Raw genomic sequence first — 21,535 nt, 5'->3', positions numbered from 1 at the left:
CCTCCAGGCTAACTGGCTATCGAACAGTGTTTTTTTTTAATACAAAGAAATAACAATATGATTTCTATGATGATTCATAACATTAACTTTTAGCAAGTGTGTTTTACTATAACTTTATATACTATTCGTGGATATTATTATGTGTTCTATTACTCAAGTCACTGTTTCCGCTCCAATTGAATATAATTTTAGGTGTCTACTTACAGAGCTGTGTGACAAGACACTACTTACTCAAGACGATACAATTCAACACTAGGTCCAACCAGCAATATTAATAAATGTGCTTCACATGTAACACTAAGTGTCTGTAGGGATGTGGCGAGTGGAACAGTTAAGCTTGCTCCCTAGATTTCTACATCTGCATCCCCTGTCTCCTCAGTGTTAACCTGTGCAAATACTTTCTTTTTTACTTTAAATTTTGCTTCTATTTCTGTTTGCTCTATCAGATGAAAACAAAGGTTATTTCTAAGTCTTAGTAGTTAAACAGAGTACTGTTAACAAGCTGTCTGTGAAAGCTCTTACTGATAATTATAAAACTAAAGTTCTGTTAGAGCAGAACTCTATTCAAACAACATGCCAAATTCTGTGTGAATAAACCAAATACCATTGTTATTTTGTTTGGTTAACAGGTAACTGTGCAAAATAATAGGAAATATGCTAAGTGAGGTTCTACTTTTCCTACTTACTAGTGGAATTAACTTACACAAGTTGCTTTTCCTAAGCCTCAGCTTCTTCATCAGTACAATAACTTAATAATTTCTGACCCATCTACTTCACTTTATAAAGTAGAAAATATAAAATATTATATTTATGGAACTATTTTTAAAAAGTACAAAGACCTATGCATGTTTAAGTTACTGTTATGTGGTAATTAATTTTATACAGATTTTTTCATATTAGAGTAGAACAAATATATTTTACGTTTACACATGTTTTATATGGAAGCAAATGAAATTTGCATGAAAGAGACATCCCTCAGTTTTTTTCTAGCCCTAAAATTCTAAATTTAAGCCCTCAGAATAATAATTTTTTTTGTGGTAGTTAAAATTTCTGGTTCACAAGCTCAATAATTTATACCGCTCTTCTACTTAATAATTTAGTTTTCAGTCCATAGTCTTAACTCCTGTACGTATTTGGAACTGCTGCCCTCTTGTGGCTCATCGTGGCAATAACATAGTTTGAATTAGAACGCCTAATACAAAGTTTTAACTTTTCCTCCAGATAATCTGTCCCTCAGTAATAAAAATGAATACTTACTTCTTTATCTATTTAATTTTCCACTGATATCAATTGTTACTCTTACCTCAGACGTCAGCATCTTTAGAAACCTCTCCCGGCAGCATGGATAGAGCTCACAGCCCCGTTTCCTGCCCCGTTATGCTCTGTGCACACCGCTCTCTTTTTACTGTTCACCTTTGCACCTGTGGCATCTGATAGGACCTTGCTCGGTACATCTAGTAAATATGTATTGAATTGAATCTTCTAACCCTTCTAACTTGTTTTGACTTGTGTTAACTGAGTCTTTTGACTCTAACTATTACCTCTTGGTCAAGGTACCTTGATTTCCGGCTTTTGAAGACTCAGTGGGCTCAGTCCATTTACATATCTGGCCCTGGGCTTTCAGTCTGAATCTTTCTAGATTCTCCTCATTCGGGCTTCCAGCCTGTGAGGGGAATTTTATTTATTTACTTATTGATTGATTGATTGACTTTGTGATGAGAATTTTAAAAAGAAGATGCACATTAGTTGCCAGTGGTGGATAAAGATTGTATGTTCTGTTAATTTTTATTTGAAAATTGTAATTTAGGTCTCAGAAAGTTTAGAATGTGTGTGGACTTTAGATACTAGTCTTATACTTTCATTTCATAGTTGAACTTCAAACTCTGGAAATTAGGTCATTTGTCAAAGAAGATAAGTTAAGGAGATAAATGTATTCTTTCAAATGAACCAACTTGTTTAATATCATTTTCTTTCAAAATATTGAGGGTTTTGATATTTGTTATAGGCTGAATTGTGTTTCCCCTAAAATTCATATGTTGAATTCCTGATCCCCAGTGTCTGAGAATGTGACTGAATTTAGAGAAAGGGCCTTTAAAGGAGTAATTAAGAAGGAGTGAGGTCCTATGAATGGGACGTAAGGCAATTTGACCAGTGCTCTTATAAGAAGAAGAGATTAGGAAACAGGCAGGCACAGAGAGATCATATAAAGACACCAGTGGAAGACGGCCTTCTACAAGCCTAGGAGAGAGGCCCTCAGAGTAAACTAGCCCTGTCTCCACCTCGCTCTTGAACTTCTAGCCTCCAGAGCTGAGAGGAAATTAACTTCTGTGGTTTAAGTCACCCATTCTGTGGTACTTTGTTAAGGCTGCCCAAGCAAACGAATACATTATTCCATTCTTTAAATCATCCCTAGGGAGCATATATGTTATGAAGGGGAGGAAGAATCTCTCTTGTTCTCCTCAATGGCTTCTACGTATAGTTCTGGAAACAGTCAAATGAGATGTAAAATTAGTTTTGTCCAGCTGTTCCTGATTCCTGTATTTTTCTACTTCTTATAAGTAGTTGGGACATGGTATGTTTCTGATGCCATATTCTATCCCTTATAACAGATTTACAGAGAGGTTGTTCATCTATTGGAAAATTTTATTGAAATTAAGGCCCATATTTTCATTTCTAATTAGCTTCATTGGGTGGGTTTCTTTTTAAAAGTCATACTAATAATTTGAGCAAAATATAAAAACTGAGTAATATGAATACATGTACCTGAAAGCACATATGTATATATATCCATATTTACCTAGGACTTAAATATTAATCTAGGCGAGCAGTATTTTGTTTCTTGAGGTTAGCAGAATACCCTAAATAAAGCTCCAGTGGCCTAAATTTATTACTGAAAGGTTTCTAATGTAAAACTAGGAAGTAAAATAGGCTTACTAATACCTCTCAGTTTTTATTTGCTTTCTGGGAACATCTAGGTAATACCATGAGATAAATATTCTCAGTTACTATTTCCATAAGCAAATAATTTTTCAGTTTTTCTCTTCAATCATATACTACCTTTTGGTATATGGAGTTTGTTCAATTTTTAAAAGTTCTTTTTGGTTACCACTCTTAACTGATAAACTCATCAGTCATAGATTTCCTGGACTTTCTTAATACAATTTAATTCTTAAATTTACAAATCCTCTTATTGGACAAACCAAGCCATACAGTGTCTACAAGTACAGAGTAGATTATTTTTTAAAAGTTTTTTTATTGATTTTTAGAGAGAGAGGAAGGGAGAGGGAGAGAGAGAAACATTAATGTGAGAGTGGAACATCATTTGGTTGCCTTCTGCATGCCCCGCCCCGCCCCCCATCAGGGATCAATCCCGCAACCTGGGCAGGTGCCTTGACCGGAAATCGAACTGGCAGCCTTTCAGTGCATTGGATGAAGTCCAAATAACTGAGCCACACTGGTCAGTAGATTCTTAAAAGAACATAACTGGCAAGTTATTGACCTGATCAGGATGATTTTAGATTGAAATTTAAGAGGGAGAGGAAATGGTCTGATAAAACTGTAAAACTAGATGCCATGAAATCATGAAAGGAATTGGTTATAATAGATGAGGGCCAGAAACAACACTATGGCTTCAGATATTCACCTTTCAGTGCAGAGATGGGTGTTAAAGTAACCTGACATTTTAATAGAAGAAAACTATAATTTCTAATTATATAAATTATATATAAATGTAATAGACTTTTTAAAATTAAATCTTTATTGTTCAGATTTTTACAGTTGTTCCTCTTTTTTCCCCCCATAGCTCCCCTCCACCCGGTTCCCACCCCACCCTCTGCCCTTACCCCTGCCACCCACTGTTCTCATCCATAGGTGTACAATTTTTGTCCAGTATCTTCCCGCATCCCCCAAACCCCTTTCCCCCCCAGAATAGTTAGTCCACTCTCTTTCTATGCCCCTGATTCTATTATATTCACTGGTTTATACTGTTCATCAGATTATTTATTCACTTGATTTTTTAGATTCACTTGTTGATAGATGTGTATTTGTAGTTCATAATTTGTATCTTTACCTTTTTCTTCTTCTTCCTCTTCTTAAAGGATACCTTTCAGCATTTCATATAATACTGGTTTGGTGGTGATGAGCTCCTTTAGCTTTTCCTTATCTGTGAAGCTCTTTGTCTGACCTTCAATTCTGAATGATGGCTTTGCTGGGTAAAGTAATCTAGGTTGTAGGTTCTTGCTATTCATCACTTTGAATATTTCTTGCCACTTCCTTCTGGCCTGCAAAGTTTCTATTGAGAAATCAGCTGACAGTCGTATGGGTACTCCCTTGTAGGTAACTGATTGTTTTTCTCTTGCTGCTTTTAAGATTCTCTCTTTGTCTTTTGCTCTTGGCATTTTAATTATGCTGTGTCTTGGTGTGGTCCTCTTTGGATTCCTTTTGTTTGGGGTTCTCTGTGCTTCCTGGACTTGTAAGTCTATTTCTTTCACCAGGTAGGGGAAGTTTTCTGTCATTATTTCTTCAAATAGGTTTTCAATATCTTGCTCTTTCTCTTCTTCTGGCACCCCCATAATTCGGATGTTGGTATGCTTAAAGTTGTCCCAGAGGCTCCTTACACTATCTTCATATTTTTGGATTCTTTTTTCTTTTTGTTTTTCCAGTTGGGTGTTTTTTGCTTCTTTGTATTTCAAATCTTTGACTTGATTTTTGTGATCCTCTAGTCTGCTGTTGGAATTTTGTTTAATATTCTTTATTTCAGTCAGTGTATGCTTAATTTATAGTTGGTCCTTTTTCATAACCTCGAGGGTCTCACTAGATTTCTTGAGGGTCTCACTAAATTTATCGGTGGTCTCACTAGATTTCTTGAGGGTCTCACTAAATTTATCGGTGGTTTCTAGAAAATTCTTGAAAAACCTTAAAAGTGTGGTTTTGAACTCTATAGCCAGTAGTTTGCTTTCCTCCATTTCTGTCCTTTGAGATTTGTTTCTTTGTCTCCGCATTTTTTATGCTTCTCTGTGTTGATAGAGTGGCTTTCTGTGTTAGGTGTCCTATAGGGCCCAGTGGCTCAAGCCTCCCCAATTACCTGAGGTGGACACTCTTGGTGCACCCCTTTGTGGGCTGTGTGCACCGTCTTGTTGTAGTTAAGCCTTGATTGTTGTAGGTATCACTGGAAGGAATTGACCTCCAGGCCATTTGGCTGTGAGAATCAGCTGTGTCTGCAGTGGGAGAACTTCTGAGCTGGAGACACCCTTCTGGGGCAAGACTTGCTTCAGTGGGGCTTTGGTGCTCACTGAGTCTGCCCCCTGATTGTGTCCCTTATGGATCTGAGGAGTTGTAATCTGGATGGTCCCACTCTAACCACTGGGTACACTGGCTCTTGGATCTCTAAGGAGGTGCTAATTTAGCCTCTGCCTGAGGCTACCAAGCAGGAGCTATGGAGAGATTCCTCTTCTTTGTTTGGGGTTTGGAGGTGCCCAGATGAGGCCCAGCTGTGAAGCAATGCAAGCTACTGTGGGGCCTTGGGCCTTCTTTTGGAAGTTCTGGGTCTCTCTGACCGAGCTGCAGTTTGTTAGGTAATTTTCAGATTGCAAAGGGCCAAGCCTTTCATATGCAAAAGCCTCTGTGCATAGCTTGGTTGGGTCGGGGTCTCAGGGGATCAACAGGGTGGAGCAAGCAGCTATGGCTGCTCCCCAGTCCTACCCTAAAAGGCCCCGCGTCTCAGTGTCCCGGTAATAGCTGCAAGCACCTCTGAGAGAAAGCTGCCCTCGATTTCTGCCTGATGTCAGACAGTCAAGTTTCTCCCCGTATGAGTCTGGGTCCCCAGAGACTCACCTCGAACTGGAGTTCAGAGATGTCTGGAGCTTGATACTCCCTCCCGATGGAAAAAGACAACCGCGTCCTCAGCTGCCACCCCTTTCAGCGTGCGCCTCCGTACCTCTGCATTTTACTTCCGCACCTCCTCTGAGTCTCAGTGCTTTTCTCTTTCCTTCTAGTTGTAGAATTTCCACTCAGCCAGCCTTCCTGTGGTTCTGGATGATGTCTGTTTTGTCTTTTAGTTGTATTTTTGAAGTGGTTGTGCGAGGCAGCAATTTCCGGTGTTCACCTATGCCGCCATCTTGGTTTCTCCCTCTAAATGTAATAGATTTTGCAATATCTCTGTAACATGATGAGAAAGTACCCATGTCTGGAATATAACAAAGGAAGAGTATATTTTACTTGATTAAATCATAACTAAGAGACGATAGAGAAAGTACTCTTATATGTCAAGAAATGTACCCCTTGATGGGGTGATGTTGGGGGTTGCTGAGGGATTAAGCAAAAAATAAAAGAGAGAACTCATGGGCATGGACAACAGTGTGCACTGGTGATTGCGGAGGGTGAGGGGGAGGCAGTGGAGGTGGAAAAGGGCATAGAAGGGATAAATGATGATGAAAAAAATAAATTAAAAAAGGAAGAGCTGCACCCAAAGGAAGTCTTTAAGCCTAATGGTACAAAATGACAGGCTTTGGGTAAAGAGAAATGGAAGGAGAAGCAGAAATTCTGTCCTGATGGGAGGATTTTACAGTCTACCCAACTGGGGAGCGGCAAGGACACCGTTAGTCCCTTCAAAATGGAGTATGCATGCCTTTCTCACTTTTGTATGTACCATCCAGCCTTAGAGAGTTCTTTTCACAATAATAATTGCTCAAAGATGGCTGTGGAGCCCTGCCCAGGGTGGCTCTGTTGGTTGAGCATCATCCTGTGCACCAAAAAGTTGCTGGTTCGATCCCTGGTTGAAGCACATGCCCAGGTTGTGGGTTCAGTCCCCTGTTGATTGCATGTTCAAGGCAACTGATCAATGTTTCTCTCTCTCCCTCTCGCTTCCCTCTCTCTAAAAAGCAATAAAAGAGAGGACTCATTGGCATGGACAGCAGTGTGCACTGGTGATTGCAGCCGGGGAGGTGGTGGTGGAGGTGGAAAAGGGCGTAGAGGAGATAAATGGTGATGAAAAAATTAAACTAAATTAAATTAAATTAAATTTAAAAATGGCTGTTGAGTATTTCGAACTGGCAAAGAAGAATTTTGGCAGGTGTTCTAACCATAAATGTGAACTAGGTTATTGAAAGTTCAGAAAAGAAAAAGTTTGGTTCTTTGTCCACAGTACAGTTCATGGGAGTTTGTAACTTCATCCTGACAGTGTAATAACACATTACCTTTATGTCAGAGGAAAGGATTAGATGGTTACTTAAGTCAAGGCGGGTCTCCGGAGTAGACCAACGGTCAGTTCGCATGGAAAAGGACTGTACAATTGAAAGGATGGCATGCTTCTAAGAGGCAGAGAGCAGGCAAGGTGTGGACCACGGAGTCAGACTGTCAATGTTCGAGTCCCGGCTCCTTAGGCAAGCCCCACAGTCTCTCTTTTCCTGTTCCCTTTTCTATAAACTAGGGGATGCCAGTAGCACCTAAGCATTGGTTTGTCAGGAGAGTAAATGAGTTCACGGAAGCATTTGGGACAGTCTGGCACATAGTCAGCAACTGTCATTTATATGGCTCATTTAATTAGAAAGAGGGGAATAGGGGTTGGGAGGAAAACAGGAGATGAAGTAAATGGCAAAGTTACAAAAATGATTTTTTTAGGGCAGCCATTAGAATAGGAAGAACATTAAGGCAAGATCTAGCTATACCTTGAAACCACACTTCCTGTGTGGGTTAGGAGAGAGGAGACTGAGATGTCTGGAAGAAAAGGCTGGGGACAGAGCATTTAGCGTATCTGATGTGTTCAGCGGGGAGGGTACCTCGAGCGGAGCTGAAGTTAGGTAACCGTGCATGGGTGAAGACAGACCTGCTGCTGCGGCAGGAACCCGCGAGCAAGCTTACTACAGGCTTACGGTGACATTCTCTGTATCGATTTCCTCTGGCTTCTGTCTGTCTGACTGCTTTTATTGCTTTAAGCCTCTCAGCTTCTTTTTCGTCCTATTTTTTCATATGTCAGATGTACGTTATGAGTGATTCCATTCATGTATAATTTTATTGAAATTGACACAGAAATAAAATACTGCTTGTCAGGACGTGGTGGTAAAAAGCTGTGGGATTTTAAAACCTCAGGAGTCTCTCATGTTATTCCTCTAGTCTGGCGACAAGAACAACTGGAATGCATTAACCAGACTTTCTGTGGCGCTGAGAGGAAAGTTGCTTTGTGCGAACTTCTGGAAAAAGAGACCCAAATCATTGCTTCCATTGGGAGGTACAGACACATCGCTTACCTGGCCAACCAGGAAGCCATCATACAAACTTTTTTGAATAAGGTCAGTGCAGCGACACTTGTTTAAACATCAGTGTACCCTTAGCGTAAAACAGGTAAGATTTACATTTTAAGAATTTGCGTGAATTTTGTTTAGCATTTTGGTGACATATTTTTAAAAATTCTATTTTTACTTTTGATGCATCTTTACATTTTAACTGTAGCCTAGAATAATGACGGACAAGTAACATGAAATTAATGTGTTTTCAACAAAAGGGATTCAACCATGAATAAAAAAAATGGAGACACTTTCCTTGTGACTGTTCATTTAGATTTAGGCTGGCTATAGGAATTGGATGAATTGCACCCCCTGATAATATGGAGTATGAAATTCACAAAATTTCATTTCTGGTGTGCCCATAGAGTAAGCAACCTAGGGAAATAGCTATAGACTAGCGTTTTTTCTCTTGCTCACCAGGTCATTAACTGATGGAATATTTCTGACCAAAAAGATACATGATTATTGAAAACCATGAAAACATACAATTAATGGAAAAACTAAAGTAATTACCCTTTCCTGGTGACACTGTCTGATACTGAATAGCCTGTTTCCATAGTGACCAATTTTCTTTTATAAACCTGATCTTTGTAAACAATTAAAAGCCAACCAGCTACAGGAAGAAAATGAATGGAGCTCTTCAAGATATTCGCCTGTACGGAGTCTAGTGATTCTAGTTTGTATGATTCTTGTTTGAGAGCATTTGTTCTCAAAAAATGTATTTTTTTTGATACTATAAATGCCTTCCTCTTATCTTACCTGTACACTCTCCTGTTTGATCTGAGTTTTTTCTTCTGGTCTTAACGACTACCTGAATCCTGGACTTCCCTATAGTTCCAGGCTGGATGTGATGGTAAAAAATGGCCAGACCTGTCTAGGGGCTCCCAAGATCACATACCCGATTGCCTACTGTCCCAAGAGTCCACCTCACGTCAACTCTTAAGTCATATCATCTCACCATTCCTTCACCCCTCACCTCCAACCTTATTCTATTCTGTAGCACACACACCATTTATCTCTGTGAATATTTCATCATCTACTCAGTTGCTTCAGGAAGCATCATTCTTGACATACCATTTAGCCACCAACCTGTTTGTTCTATTATTTTAATAATCTCCTCCATTCTTTACCGCTTCATTTCTAAACCCACTACCACTGCCTGTAAGGAAATGGCTCCTTCATGGCACTCTGATGACTTCCCATGTATCCACATAGGCAAAGAGTAGAACCGCAGCTACTCTGAGTCTTGTGGAATGCCTTGTGGTCCTGCTGGAACACAGAGGGATAGGGGCGTCTGAGGGTATGCTGTGGGCAGCTCGTCTCTCTCGCTGCCCTTTTGCCCCCAGGAGATTGTCATGAGATGCTTGTCCTGTGTGTGTGATCTTGCCCCTGATTTAAATAATTCTGATGTTCTCCTCCTCTGGATTACTCTATGTCCCCAAATTAGGCTCTTGGTGTCCAGTCTCTCTTTGCAATTCCCTCCTCCATTATCCATACGGTTGTCACTACCATAGTGACCTCATTAAATACCACTCTGCCCATGCCCCTCCTCACTTTGTTCAGGGAACAAAGGTTTTACATTTTTAAATTTGTTTATTTTTATTGATTTCAGAGAGGAAGGGAGAGGGAGAGAGAGATAGAAACACCAAGGATGAGAGAGAATCCTTGATTGGCTGCCTCCAGCACAACCCCTACTGGGGATGGAGCCACAACACAGGAATGTGCCCTTGACCAGAATTGAACCTGGGACCCTTCAGTCCACAGGTTGATGCTTTATCCACTTTGAGTCAAACCAGCTAGGGCTCAAAGATTTTAATAATGGATTCTCAGCCCACCTCACCCACCCTGTTTTCCCACTGCCATCTCTACTTGCACACGAAAGCCACACTGCTCCAGCCGTGCTCAGAAATGTGCACATCCTTGGAAAGATCACGTGCTCTTGATGCTCCTGCATCTAGTGTTGCGCCTACTTGGAATATCCTTTCCTTCCTGCTTCCGTAGCCAGCTAACCACCCTTCCAAACAGGCTCAGACGCCCCTTGTTCGAGAAAGGATCCACTGATCCTCCTACTGTAGCCTGGACTGTATGCTTTCATGAGACTATTTACTTCTCTCTTAGAACATTGTGGTCAGTTTTTATTGTATCTGTTTAGATGTCTGCATCCTTCCTAGATTCTGAGCTTCTGAAGGCCAGAGCTATCTTTGTCTCTGTATCCTCACATCTTAGCACAGAGTTTATCACAGAGTATCAATGCATGCTCATGGAGGAAAGCCGGGGGAGATGAGAAACAATCGTTTTATAATTTTATATTTCAGACATTAGATAGTGTATATATTTCAGATATTATACAATGACATGTAGTTACTGTCATTTCAAATTTTTAAATATTTTCATCTAGAAAAGACTAGTCTACTGTATAGAAGCCATAATATTCATACTTCTCCAACTCATATTTCAAACAAACTTATTCATTTAGCAGATTGCTTTATGTTGAATCTAGTGCCATCACTGGGAACTGTGTTCCTTATGTGTCTGATTGTTAACCTCACCAAGGAGGTCAGCATGGACCCAGGGCCCAAGAGTGTTTGCAGGTGCCTGAGGCCTCTGAGGTGCCAGTGGGCAGGGGAGATGGGCTTCACCCTCCATAGGGGTTCCCACCTGTGCTTTCTCTGCTCCTTTGTTTACTATAAACTAATTTAAATCCTTCTTGTAAATACATTTGCAATATCTATTCTTCTTTATGCCTTTTTACCTTGCCCTTCATCCCTACCCCAGGCCTCATGTCTAGCATCAACTCTAAACATTTTTTGAATTATAGAGAGTCTAAAAGTAGATCAAGTCCCAACATACAATAGCAACTGGAGACAGTTGAAGAACATAACTTTTTCTCATGAAATATATCACTCTAAGATAAGGTCTTTAAATCTCTCACACACAAAAAAAGGATAAGATTGGGAAATTTTGTTCACAAGAATTCCCATTAAGAAGAAAATGTGTTTTTATTTAAAAATATATGCTTTTATTGATTTTATTTTATATTTTCCTTGATGACATGTTATTATTATTTTTTACTCTTTATTGTTGAAAGTATTTCCTATGTCCCCTTTTTCTCCCATTGACCCCTTCTAGCCCACCCCTGCTCCCCGACCCAGGCCTTCACCTCCCTATTGTCTGTGCCCACGGGTTATGCATATATGCATACAAGTTCTTAGATTGATCTCTTCCCACCCACCTACCCACCCCTGCCTTCCTTTTATTGATTTTATAGAGAGCGGGAGAGTGAGAGAGACAGAGAGAGAGAGAGAGAAACACTAATTGGCTGCCTCCTGCACAATTGAGCCCTCAACCCGGGCATGTGCCTTGACTGGGAATTGAACCTGCGGCCTTTTTGTGCACAGAGTACACTCAACCAACTGAACCACACCTGCCAGGGATCATTTTTGTTTCTTATAAATACTTTGATAAGTTGCTGGGGTTCAATCTGACCTTGCAGGATCCTCAGTATAGGAAGTATTGTTTTGTGCCAGTAAAATGGAGGTTTTTGAGTATTGCTGAGGAGGCAGTTGGAAGGCAATAGGGTACAATGTGGCTTCTTTAGTTGTATTACTAAATAAGTAAAATATTAAGTGCAAGATGGTATTTTTTTGTGAGGGGGACAGAATGCGAGAATGACTGAATCCCAATGTCCAGACTGATTCAGGGCAGCACACAACGATTCAAGACCAGAAGGTTGACGGAAGGGTAGAAGAGCTAGCCAGAAGAACTCGTGGATAGCGAGGGAAGGCTTTTTGTGGGTCATAGGGTTTAGAACTGGAGTTCTAAATCTGCAGTCACTCCAGCTGATACACCAGTTGATCTCACTAATCCCCAGACTAAGGTTGAGAGAATGGGACATTTCATCTGATACAAAGGAATTTCACTTCTCTTTTGACTAAAGTGTTATATAGGGCAAGAAAAACACAACCACGGAATGGAGAAACTACATTCAAGATCGATCCCAGTCCATTACATAACCTAATTAGTCCAGTCTTCAAAAATATATATTTTTAAATATATATTTTATTGATTTTTTACAGAGAGTAAGGGAGAGGGATAGAGAGTTAGAAACATCGATGAGAGAGAAACATCGATCAGCTGCCTCCTGCACATCTCCTACTAGGGATGTGCCCGCAACCAAGGTACATGCCCTTGACTGGAATTGAACCAGGGACCTTTCAGTCCGCAGGCCGACGCTGTATCCACTGAGCCAAACCGGTTTTGGCAAGTCTTCAAAAATATTGATGAACAGTGACTTTGGACCTGCTTTTAACCTGTTATAGTACATTTTAAAATCTTTGTTATTTAAATAAAAAAATCATTTTAATCACCTTTTTGTATATGATGTCAGATTAAACATCATAGAAAACAATTACGATAGATTTTATATTAGTCTTTTGTTGCAAATACAACATCTACCCCCTTTTATGCCCGTCCACCTTCCCCCATCATCCCCATGCCTAACATTGTCTCTAGTGTGCAGGAGGAGTCAGTGTTCAGCTCCTAAACTTGAAGTAAGTTATTAATCCACAGGGTTTTTTGATTGCTAAGAAAAAATAGCTTATTATTAATCCCTGAAGCTGGACAAGGTTAGAGTTTTTCAAATGTCAAAACTAACAGCCAGAGCTATAATGCAGATTTTAGGATCCACACTTAGCACCATAATATATAGATACGTAAAAAGAACAATTACTTTTTTGTAGTTTGGAAATAACATTGGAGAACACAATTATAATTTTGGTGTTTAACTTCATTGAATCTAAAGATTATGTAGATTATTGAACTAATATTTTATTTTTTATCTTTTTTAAAAAAGATAATATTTTATTGAATAATATTTTAATTGAATATAATAATATTTTATTTAAATATAATTATTAAATATAATAATATTTAATTTAATATAATAATATTTTATTGAAAAATCAATATATATTTTATTGATTTTTTACAGAGAGGAAGGGAGAGGGATAGAGAGTTAGAAACATCGATGAGAGAGAAACATTGATCAGCTTCCTCCTGCACACCCCCCACTGGTGATGTGCTGGAAACCAGGGTACATGCCCTTGACTGGAATCGAACCTGGGAACCTTGAGTCTGCAGGCTGACGCTCTATCCACTGAGCCAAACCGGTTAGGGCTATTTTTTTATCTTTTTATCCTGAACATGGAATTTCTCTGAGTAAGAATGATATGCTTTTTTTTTTTTTTTTTTTTTAAATATATTTTATTGATTTTTTACAGAGAGGAAGGGAGAGAGACAGAGAGCCAGAAACATCGATAAGAGAGAAACATCGATCAGCTGCCTCCCGCACATCCCCCACCGGGGATGTGCCCACAACCCAGGCACATGCCCTCGACCGGAATCGAACCCGGGACCCTTCAGTCCGCAGGCCGACGCTCTATCCACTGAGCCAAACCGGCCTTGGCAAGAATGATATGCTTTTAAATTTGTCCAATCAAGGCATGGAATCAGTCAGTTATTACAAATTCTATACTAAGCCTTCATTCTCCTTAAAAGGCTTAATGGAAAGGTTTTCTGAAGAATTAATTAAATGAGTTATACTTTTAACACATCAAACATCGACCTCCACAGGTTATCAAAAGTTAAAAACTCACAAGTTAACAGAGGTGAAGAAATTCAGGTCAAGAAATTTGAACAAAAAATCATCAGCTGGTTTCTAATATATCTTGTGTGCTTTTTATCCAAACTGTATCAAGACCATTTGCACTTTGTAAGAGGCTTTCTCTAGAGTCGAGGCCATTTATTCTTTGATTCTCTTGATTTCACACCACTTCTCATAATCACAAGCTAAAAAACTGCCTGCTATGTTAGCTGTGTCATTTAAGTGGTTTTCTCATTACTCAGGTGGCCAGCAGCTAATGGGACAGAAAAATGCAACCGATTCTTGCCTCTGTGTCCTCTGTGGACGAATGGAACCCCTTTGCTGTGTAAAAGAAAAGCTGACCACTACCCAGTAGCTACTGGGGGGTTGGGCTATTCTTAATTTGTGTCCTTAGGGACTTGCGTATTAATTCAGGAGGAAGAAAAGACCTCTTCCCAGTGCAGTCATTTCTCCTCCTTTGTGGAAGCCTGCTGCGCTCAAGGTTCTCTCTCCACCTTCCCTGCCCTGAAATGCGTCTTCCTGCTGTTCTTCTGTTTCTCTCCTCCAGAGTTCGCGCTGTCTCATTTGTTAGCAACGGAGTGGAATTTATTACACTCCTGTTTTCCGAGTCAATTTAAGAACACGATTGTTGTGCATCTCTTAGTACAGCCAAAGCTTTCAAAGAAAAAAAGGCAATAGGAAAGAGAAATCAGCAAAGTTGACATTTTCCTACATCGGAGTAAAAAAATATCTTAAGGCCCGAAATCAAAGAAGCCTAGATTTGAAGACCAAATTGTCAGTGTTGGCAGAAATAAATCCAGTATAAAAAAGCTTTGCCAAACAGATTTTTAATATCTTCGAAGTGCCAACACTAGGGAACTTGAACTTCATATCTAGGATTCTTTGTATCTATCACTCATTATTCCTTTTACTCTGTCTACCTCCTAGTTTTTCTTTGGGTTTCATCTTAGATTCTATTTTTTTCACCAGTTAATTACTTATTTACCTGCAATCATCACGCATAATCACCCTTCTTTTAGTTGCTTATTTTCTTATCTTTACATCTCATTAGACTTGAGAGTTCTTGAAATCAGGACAGTATTTTATCTACTAGGTACTTGGTGTGCTGATATACAATAAACACAATAAATATTAGTTGGCTGAATGAATGAGTACTGTTAGCCCTGTGAGATATACATAACTGAAACATTTATTCTTATAATCTTTGGGGAGATATAGAATTAACAAACATAAAATAATTATAGAACAATTTGGACACAAATTTTATTGTCCTGAGCAATTGAAATAAAAACACTGCGTGTGTGTGTGTGTGTGTGTGTGTGTGTGTGTGTGTTTATAAGTAAAATAGGATTTCAGGTACTAGTGATTTTATTTGTTCAGACTATAGTAGTTAGGAATAGAGTTTGAGTTGAAAACTAAAGGATGGAAAGGTTCAGAATGTTGAATATATTTGGAAAAAATCCAAGATATTACTATATCATACTATTTAGATGGGGCTAAAAAGTTAAGGTAGAGTTAAATCAATCTACCAGCCGGATAAAACACAATGCAGTAGATAAAGTAGGTTGAGAAATGGCTCACCTGTCCGAATTTCAATGACGGACTGGGAAACAGAAACATGGCAAAAATGAGACTTTTAATAACACTCTGGAGAGTGGGCGCCCATTGTACAGGAACACACGTGGGGCAGGGAACATAGCCTATTTATTTAGTCCCTCCTCGGGTTCCTCATTGGCTGAGTACTATTTGGTCACCTGTTTCCTAATACGCCGCCTAGGTCTTGCTGTCTCCCATGGGCCGTTTAAAACATTGGGCAGAGACCTTTCTAGCCGTCTCCACCTCCCTTCGTTTAGAGGAATCTTCCTGGAAAATGTGCTATCAGCCACGTGCACAGCTCTCATGCCCTCTTCCCAACCGCCACACCCTATTTGCTCTGGGGAAATCCAGTAACCGCCTGGCCACATGCTGTTTCTTTTCTATGAAGATGAATCAGAGGCATGTTTCTTACACTAGGCATTTCATCAAAAGGTTAATATACTTGGATTATTACCAATGAAATAAATTACCAGCCTGCAGAGGAAAAGGTATCATCCACATTACTTGAAGATTACATTTAACAGAGCCACCCTGAGGAAAATTGCATATTAAATTAGTTAGACTTTAGAATATTGCAATAGAAAACTTATCTTACGATTGCTTATTCCTTAAAACTTTTAAAAAGAGCTTTGAAACAAGCATGAAACTTTAATAACATTCTGAGGCCTAGCCCATACAAGGCTGTATTCAATTTAAAACAATATTTTTATTTCTAATTGATAATAATTAAGTGATAAAACACTTTATTATTGAGCTATATACATTTTGTAATTCTTAATAAATTTGACTTAATTTTATCAGGCCACTAATGAATAATACATTATTTAATACTACAGTTATGCTCTAAAAATAATTAATTATAGGGCTGATGCTTCACATTTGCTGAATTAAAATTAGAACTGAGAATCTAAAATTTTTGATTAATTTTGGCTTTGATCAGAAAATAATGCCATTACTTTGAAAGCATATCAAATATAGTTGATTTATTTTACAAATATGTTTTTATTAACCTTAGGCAGTGCTTCTCAACCTTCTGGCCCTTTAAATATAGTTCCTCATGTTGTGCCCCAACCATAAAATTATTTTTGTTTTACTTCATAACTGTAATGTTGCTACTGTTATGAATCGTAATGTAAATATCTGATATGCAGGATGGTCTTAGGCGACCCCTGTGAAAGGGTCGTTCGACCGCCAAAAGGGTCGCGACCCACAGGTTGAGAACCGCTGCCTTAGAGAGAGAAGTGAGAGAGGGAGAGAGAGAGAGAGAGAGAAATGTCAATGAGAGAGAGAAACATCTATCGGCTGCCTCCTGTATGGCCTCTGCGCCCAGCCAAATGAGCCACACCAGCCAAGGCTCAAATGTAATTTTTTCAAAGGTTACTTTGTAGTTCTCAATGTAATTTAGCTAATACGAAATGTAAAATAATAAAAGGTAAATTGATGCTATAACTATAAATTCCTCATAATACTATCATACCAAATGCATCTTTATATTATTTCTTTATTTGGCTAGTCTACATTCCTGATGATTTGTCCCAACACCTGGGGTTTTATTTAAACTCTAAATTATATCAAATCTAAGATTTAAATGGTTGCAAGTATGGCAATTGGACTACAGGTCTCCAGAGCGATTACCCATCAGCCTCCAACATCTGAACAGCTATTAGTCATGATAAGATAGCCTTGTTTCTGATAGAGCGTAATCAGGGAGAGAAACTGAGCAGCTTTCTACCTTCAAGTGGAAGAGCAAGTAGACCGTGAGTTTTCACAGGGAAATTTCCCGGTGAATGCATCGTAGAGGCGGGGACAGAAGCGCTGGCAAACCCCAACTTCCTACTCGGCATGAAGACTCGCTGGTGTCCCCAGTTGCCGGAGGGCTTTCTCCACCTCCTGTCTCTGGTCTCTGAATTCTTAGCCTGGAAGTAGTCAGAGGAGCGTGAGCGCAGGTGAGCTCTAGTTGTCACCCTCAGTTCTGGAGGTGGGCTCTGTTGGGAGGTCCCATGCCAGGTTTGGAAATACAAAGTGAGACTCAGCCATTACCAGGGAGGCAGGGACCATAGCACCTGCTAAGATAGCTACTAATGCCGTCTCACTATGGACATCTGCGTTGTGAAGAATTATAAACTTTTGGTAGATTTATTTATCTAGAAAACAGAACTAAAACTCACAGAGTTCTTTTGGCTGAATACATTGAGGATTGTAACAATAGCTCCACCCACAAAGATGGTCTTCAGTTGGCAAAGCACGATCAAGACATTTATACAATTTAATATAATTGAACTGAGCAGATAGCTTTTAAAAACATTCTAAATGGGGGTAATGAGTTTTTTCATGCACCCTTCAAGCCATTCAACGTACCAGCTAGTACAATTAGTAGCAAAATCTGAATCCTGTAGAAGTGTTTATACTGTATATGCTGAACAGCTCTCTCATATTTTTTTCCCCTAAAATGTCTTACTGTCCCATGGTCTCCAAATTCTTTAATTAATTTTCTGATGTTTTAGTGATACTCTTATCCATAAAGCACATGATAATTAAGGTAAACTTTTAATAGAAAAAACAAGGTTATAATTTAGCCTTTAGCTAACTGATAATTATAAACCTAATATTATTTTTAAGTGTTCAGCTCCGAAGACTTGGAGAAGAGCCGATGGCAAAATAATTGAGATGGAAACACAGTTCATCATCAGAGCCAGAGAGCTTCAAAGCATCTATAAATGCATTATGCTGAAAAATCTCTCCCAAGATGAGAGGCTGGATGTACTCTTAACACTTAAACATACTGTGAAGGTACATTAACTCTCTCTTAGTTTTGGGGTATTCTTAGCATTATCAATAAAAAAAATTGAATGCTGAAATAAATGAAATGTTTGCATTCAGTAAGTATAAAAATGATTGATAAATGTTTACATAAATTGTGTCAACAACTGTATTATTTTGGTATAACTTGGAGAGGATATGGGTTATGCAGTGATATTTATCTAAAAGTTCTCAAACTATATATTATGGCACATAATAAATATAAAAATGCTGAATACAAAGGGCTGAAATAAATGAGTAAACATTAACATAAAATAATAGAACATTTTAATAAAAATTAATATTTTTTCTTGAGCATTAACTTACCAGACACTGAATAACTTCACAAATTAATAAGTGTAATGCAAATAAACCTATTTTTCTTGTTCTCTGAAAGGGAAATATTTCCTCCTGCGCACACCAAACAAGTCAGTCCAAGACTAATGACGTGGCAATCAGCTGCTAAAATGTTTGCTGTTAGTATTAGTGGAGAGAAATGGTGCGCCTGCATGTAAGGAGTGTAAGGGAAATAAATGCAACACGATTATAGTAGTCAGTCATTAGCAAATGTTGTAGTTCGTTATTAATAATTATGTATAACAGGATATTGTAAAAATTAAGTGATGAAATTTTTATTAAAATGTTTCTTACATACCGTTATATTGGCTGGACCACAAAAATATTCATTGTGGGCTGCATACTGCCTGTGGGTCATGAGTTTGACATGCTTGGTCTAGAGAACAAAGGGCTGAACCAACCAATACCTCTCAGGGAAGCTCACGTTTGTTGCCAGTCCTGCTCCATGATTGGAGCCCAGTGAACACGCTCCCTGGTTTGAAGCCAGTGAATACCCCTCAGAACAGTCTGGGTTGGGCTTGAGTGATCACTGATTCAGGACGGTGTTAGTTTCCTTGGTACCCAGAGTCTAACCTTCCTCGCTGGTCTTTTCCTTCAGGGCCCAAGAAGGGAAAGGGATAGGGGAAGGTGATGCTCTATGCTGCTATTTACTGCACTCATCCTTAAATGGTATATCAAGAAATGCCCGTTACATGGAGGCCAAAAATACCCTTCCTTGTCTGCATTGGGTAATAACAGCCATACTGCCTTTGAAAGATCAAGGTCAGTTACCTTTACAGGCGTGTGACACTTCTTTTGTCCCAGATCATGTGGCCAGGCATTAGTGCAGGGGTCCTCAAACTTTTTAAACAGGGGGCCAGTTCACTGTCCCTCAGACCGTTGGAGGGCCGGACTATAGTTTAAAAAAAACTATGAACAAATTCCTATGCACACTGCGGTGGCAAAAAACCCGGCGGGCCGGATACATGTTTTCGGCGGGCCGCATGTTTGAGGACCCCTGAGTTATAGTTTCACGTTTAATAGGATTCTTGCTGTGTCCACTGCTAGAAGCATCCCCCCCCCCCCCCCCCCCCCAGGAATTGGGACCTCTGAACTTGAAGAGCACACAGTTGCAGGGACAGGAAGCAAACATTCCCAAAGTAGTGAGTGAGGCCATTTCTACTCTACCCCCTTGGTTTCCAGGGTAGAGCAGTTTCAAGGGCTTCTGCTTCGTCTTCCCCATCACAGAAGCACAAGAAATCAAGGGAAAGGGGGCCTGTGCCAACTACCAAGTATTCTATTCCAATGATGTGTGTCAGGACCAGGGAAATGAATGCTGGTGGGTCTCTGCACCCAGGGGACCCACTGTGAGCTGGACCTGGGTCAGAATTCCATTTAGTTATTTGTTTGTTCCCAAATACCTCCACTCAGCGTCCTGGCCTTTATACCCCCACATTGATTAGTCATTTGATTTCAGGGTGTTCCAGGGAAGAAAGCATGGCCTTGACTGAGGAAGGCCTTTTAAATCGATGGCGGCTCTTTTCAGCCAATATGGCTTTCTTCAGCTGAGCGAAATCTAGAGGGAGGCTCAGCTGGGAGTTGCCAGCTGCCAGCCCTGTCCACAGCAGGGAGACCGAGTGCTTTGGTTCTGAAGTGGGGTAATCGGGCAGCACATCACAGCATTCACTATAATGAGTATGTCTTCTGTATCCTAAATAAAGGGGAAAACCCAAGTATCATTAGGACCACTGGTATCACTCTTCTGTTTTATAGCTCAAATTGAAGGCAATATTGGTCATATGTTTTTGTCAATATAGGTAAATTAAGTGGGCAATTCAGTTAAAATATTTGGCTTTTGAAAATGATTTTCAGTTCACTACATTTATAAGGCACTTGCCAGATGCCACCTTCAGTTTATGGCATAAAGATAGAAGTTGTTTCTGAATTACCATCTGTTTTAACCATTATAAAGGTTTTAGATAGGCAATGGATTGGATAACTGCATGGCGTGTCTATTTTGGTTGTCAATATGAGTCAAATTCTCAGAGCATATAGATATAGATATCCAAATTATAATCAGGATTCATTATAAATAACAATGGAAGATGTCAGCCATATTTAAATCTATCTAGGAGAATCATGTGATTGCAGTCTAAGAATTTCATCAGTGAAATGCTTAAATACCTCGTGTGGGTTCTTTGCTTCCTAACTGCAAAGAACTGTTGTTCTGTTGAGAAAAAACAAGACCAAAACACACAAAGTTTGTATGACATATTAAGTAGCCGAGTAAATGTTCTTGTTGGGAGATAAGTCTCCACAGGTCTCTCACATTTCTGCCCATCTTGAGAGCAGAGGCATTGAGTGCCTTTGTCCTGAACTACTCTTTCAAAGATGTTTGTGTAGCGAGTGGCCTTAAAATACTGTGATACTTAGGAAGAGAGGGAGAAGCAATAGATCCAGAGGTAGGAAATAAGCATGATAACCAAATTGTTAAAAAGGGAGTGCAGGTAGGGAATCTAGTAGAAATCCTCTTATCTGACATAATTAGGACCATTATCTGGCTAATTAAAAAAAGCCAAAGAGTGGCTCATAAAAGATAAATTGGGCATCTCTTCAACAATTTGTTTAAGCGATTATATCACACATACCTTTATTTAACAACCAGAGGCCCTGTGCACGAAATTTGTGCACTCGGTTGGGCGGGGGCGGAGGGGGGGGGCCGTTCCCTGTGCCCTCTTGCAGTCTGGGACCCTTTGGGGAATGTCCACCTGCCAGCTTAAGCCTAATCCCCCCTGGCTTCAAGAATGATTCAAATTCTGGCTCTTATTCATTTATGGCTGTGCAACCTTAGATAAGTTATTTA

The 21,535-nt window shown here is 39.5% G+C and overlaps 1 protein-coding gene across 2 annotated transcripts in view; it reads left to right on the top strand.

Annotated features, from left to right (window-relative positions):
- IQUB (IQ motif and ubiquitin domain containing) overlaps positions 1-21,535 on the top strand; it is a 78,382-nt gene that overhangs the window by 45,359 nt on the left and 11,488 nt on the right. For both annotated transcript variants that reach the window (XM_070423819.1, XM_070423820.1), the window contains exons 8-9: positions 8,110-8,285; positions 18,157-18,327. In XM_070423819.1, the coding sequence (XP_070279920.1) occupies positions 8,110-8,285; positions 18,157-18,327 (347 nt within the window). The remainder of the gene's footprint in view (positions 1-8,109; positions 8,286-18,156; positions 18,328-21,535) is intronic.

The sequence above is a fragment of the Myotis yumanensis genome, unplaced genomic scaffold (genome assembly GCF_028538775.1).
Source record: "Myotis yumanensis isolate MYYU_CA2020_CCGP unplaced genomic scaffold, mMyoYum1.0.hap1 SCAF_9, whole genome shotgun sequence".
NCBI classification, from domain to species: Eukaryota; Metazoa; Chordata; class Mammalia; order Chiroptera; family Vespertilionidae; genus Myotis; species Myotis yumanensis.
This window is presented reverse-complemented; position numbering and strand designations above follow the sequence as displayed.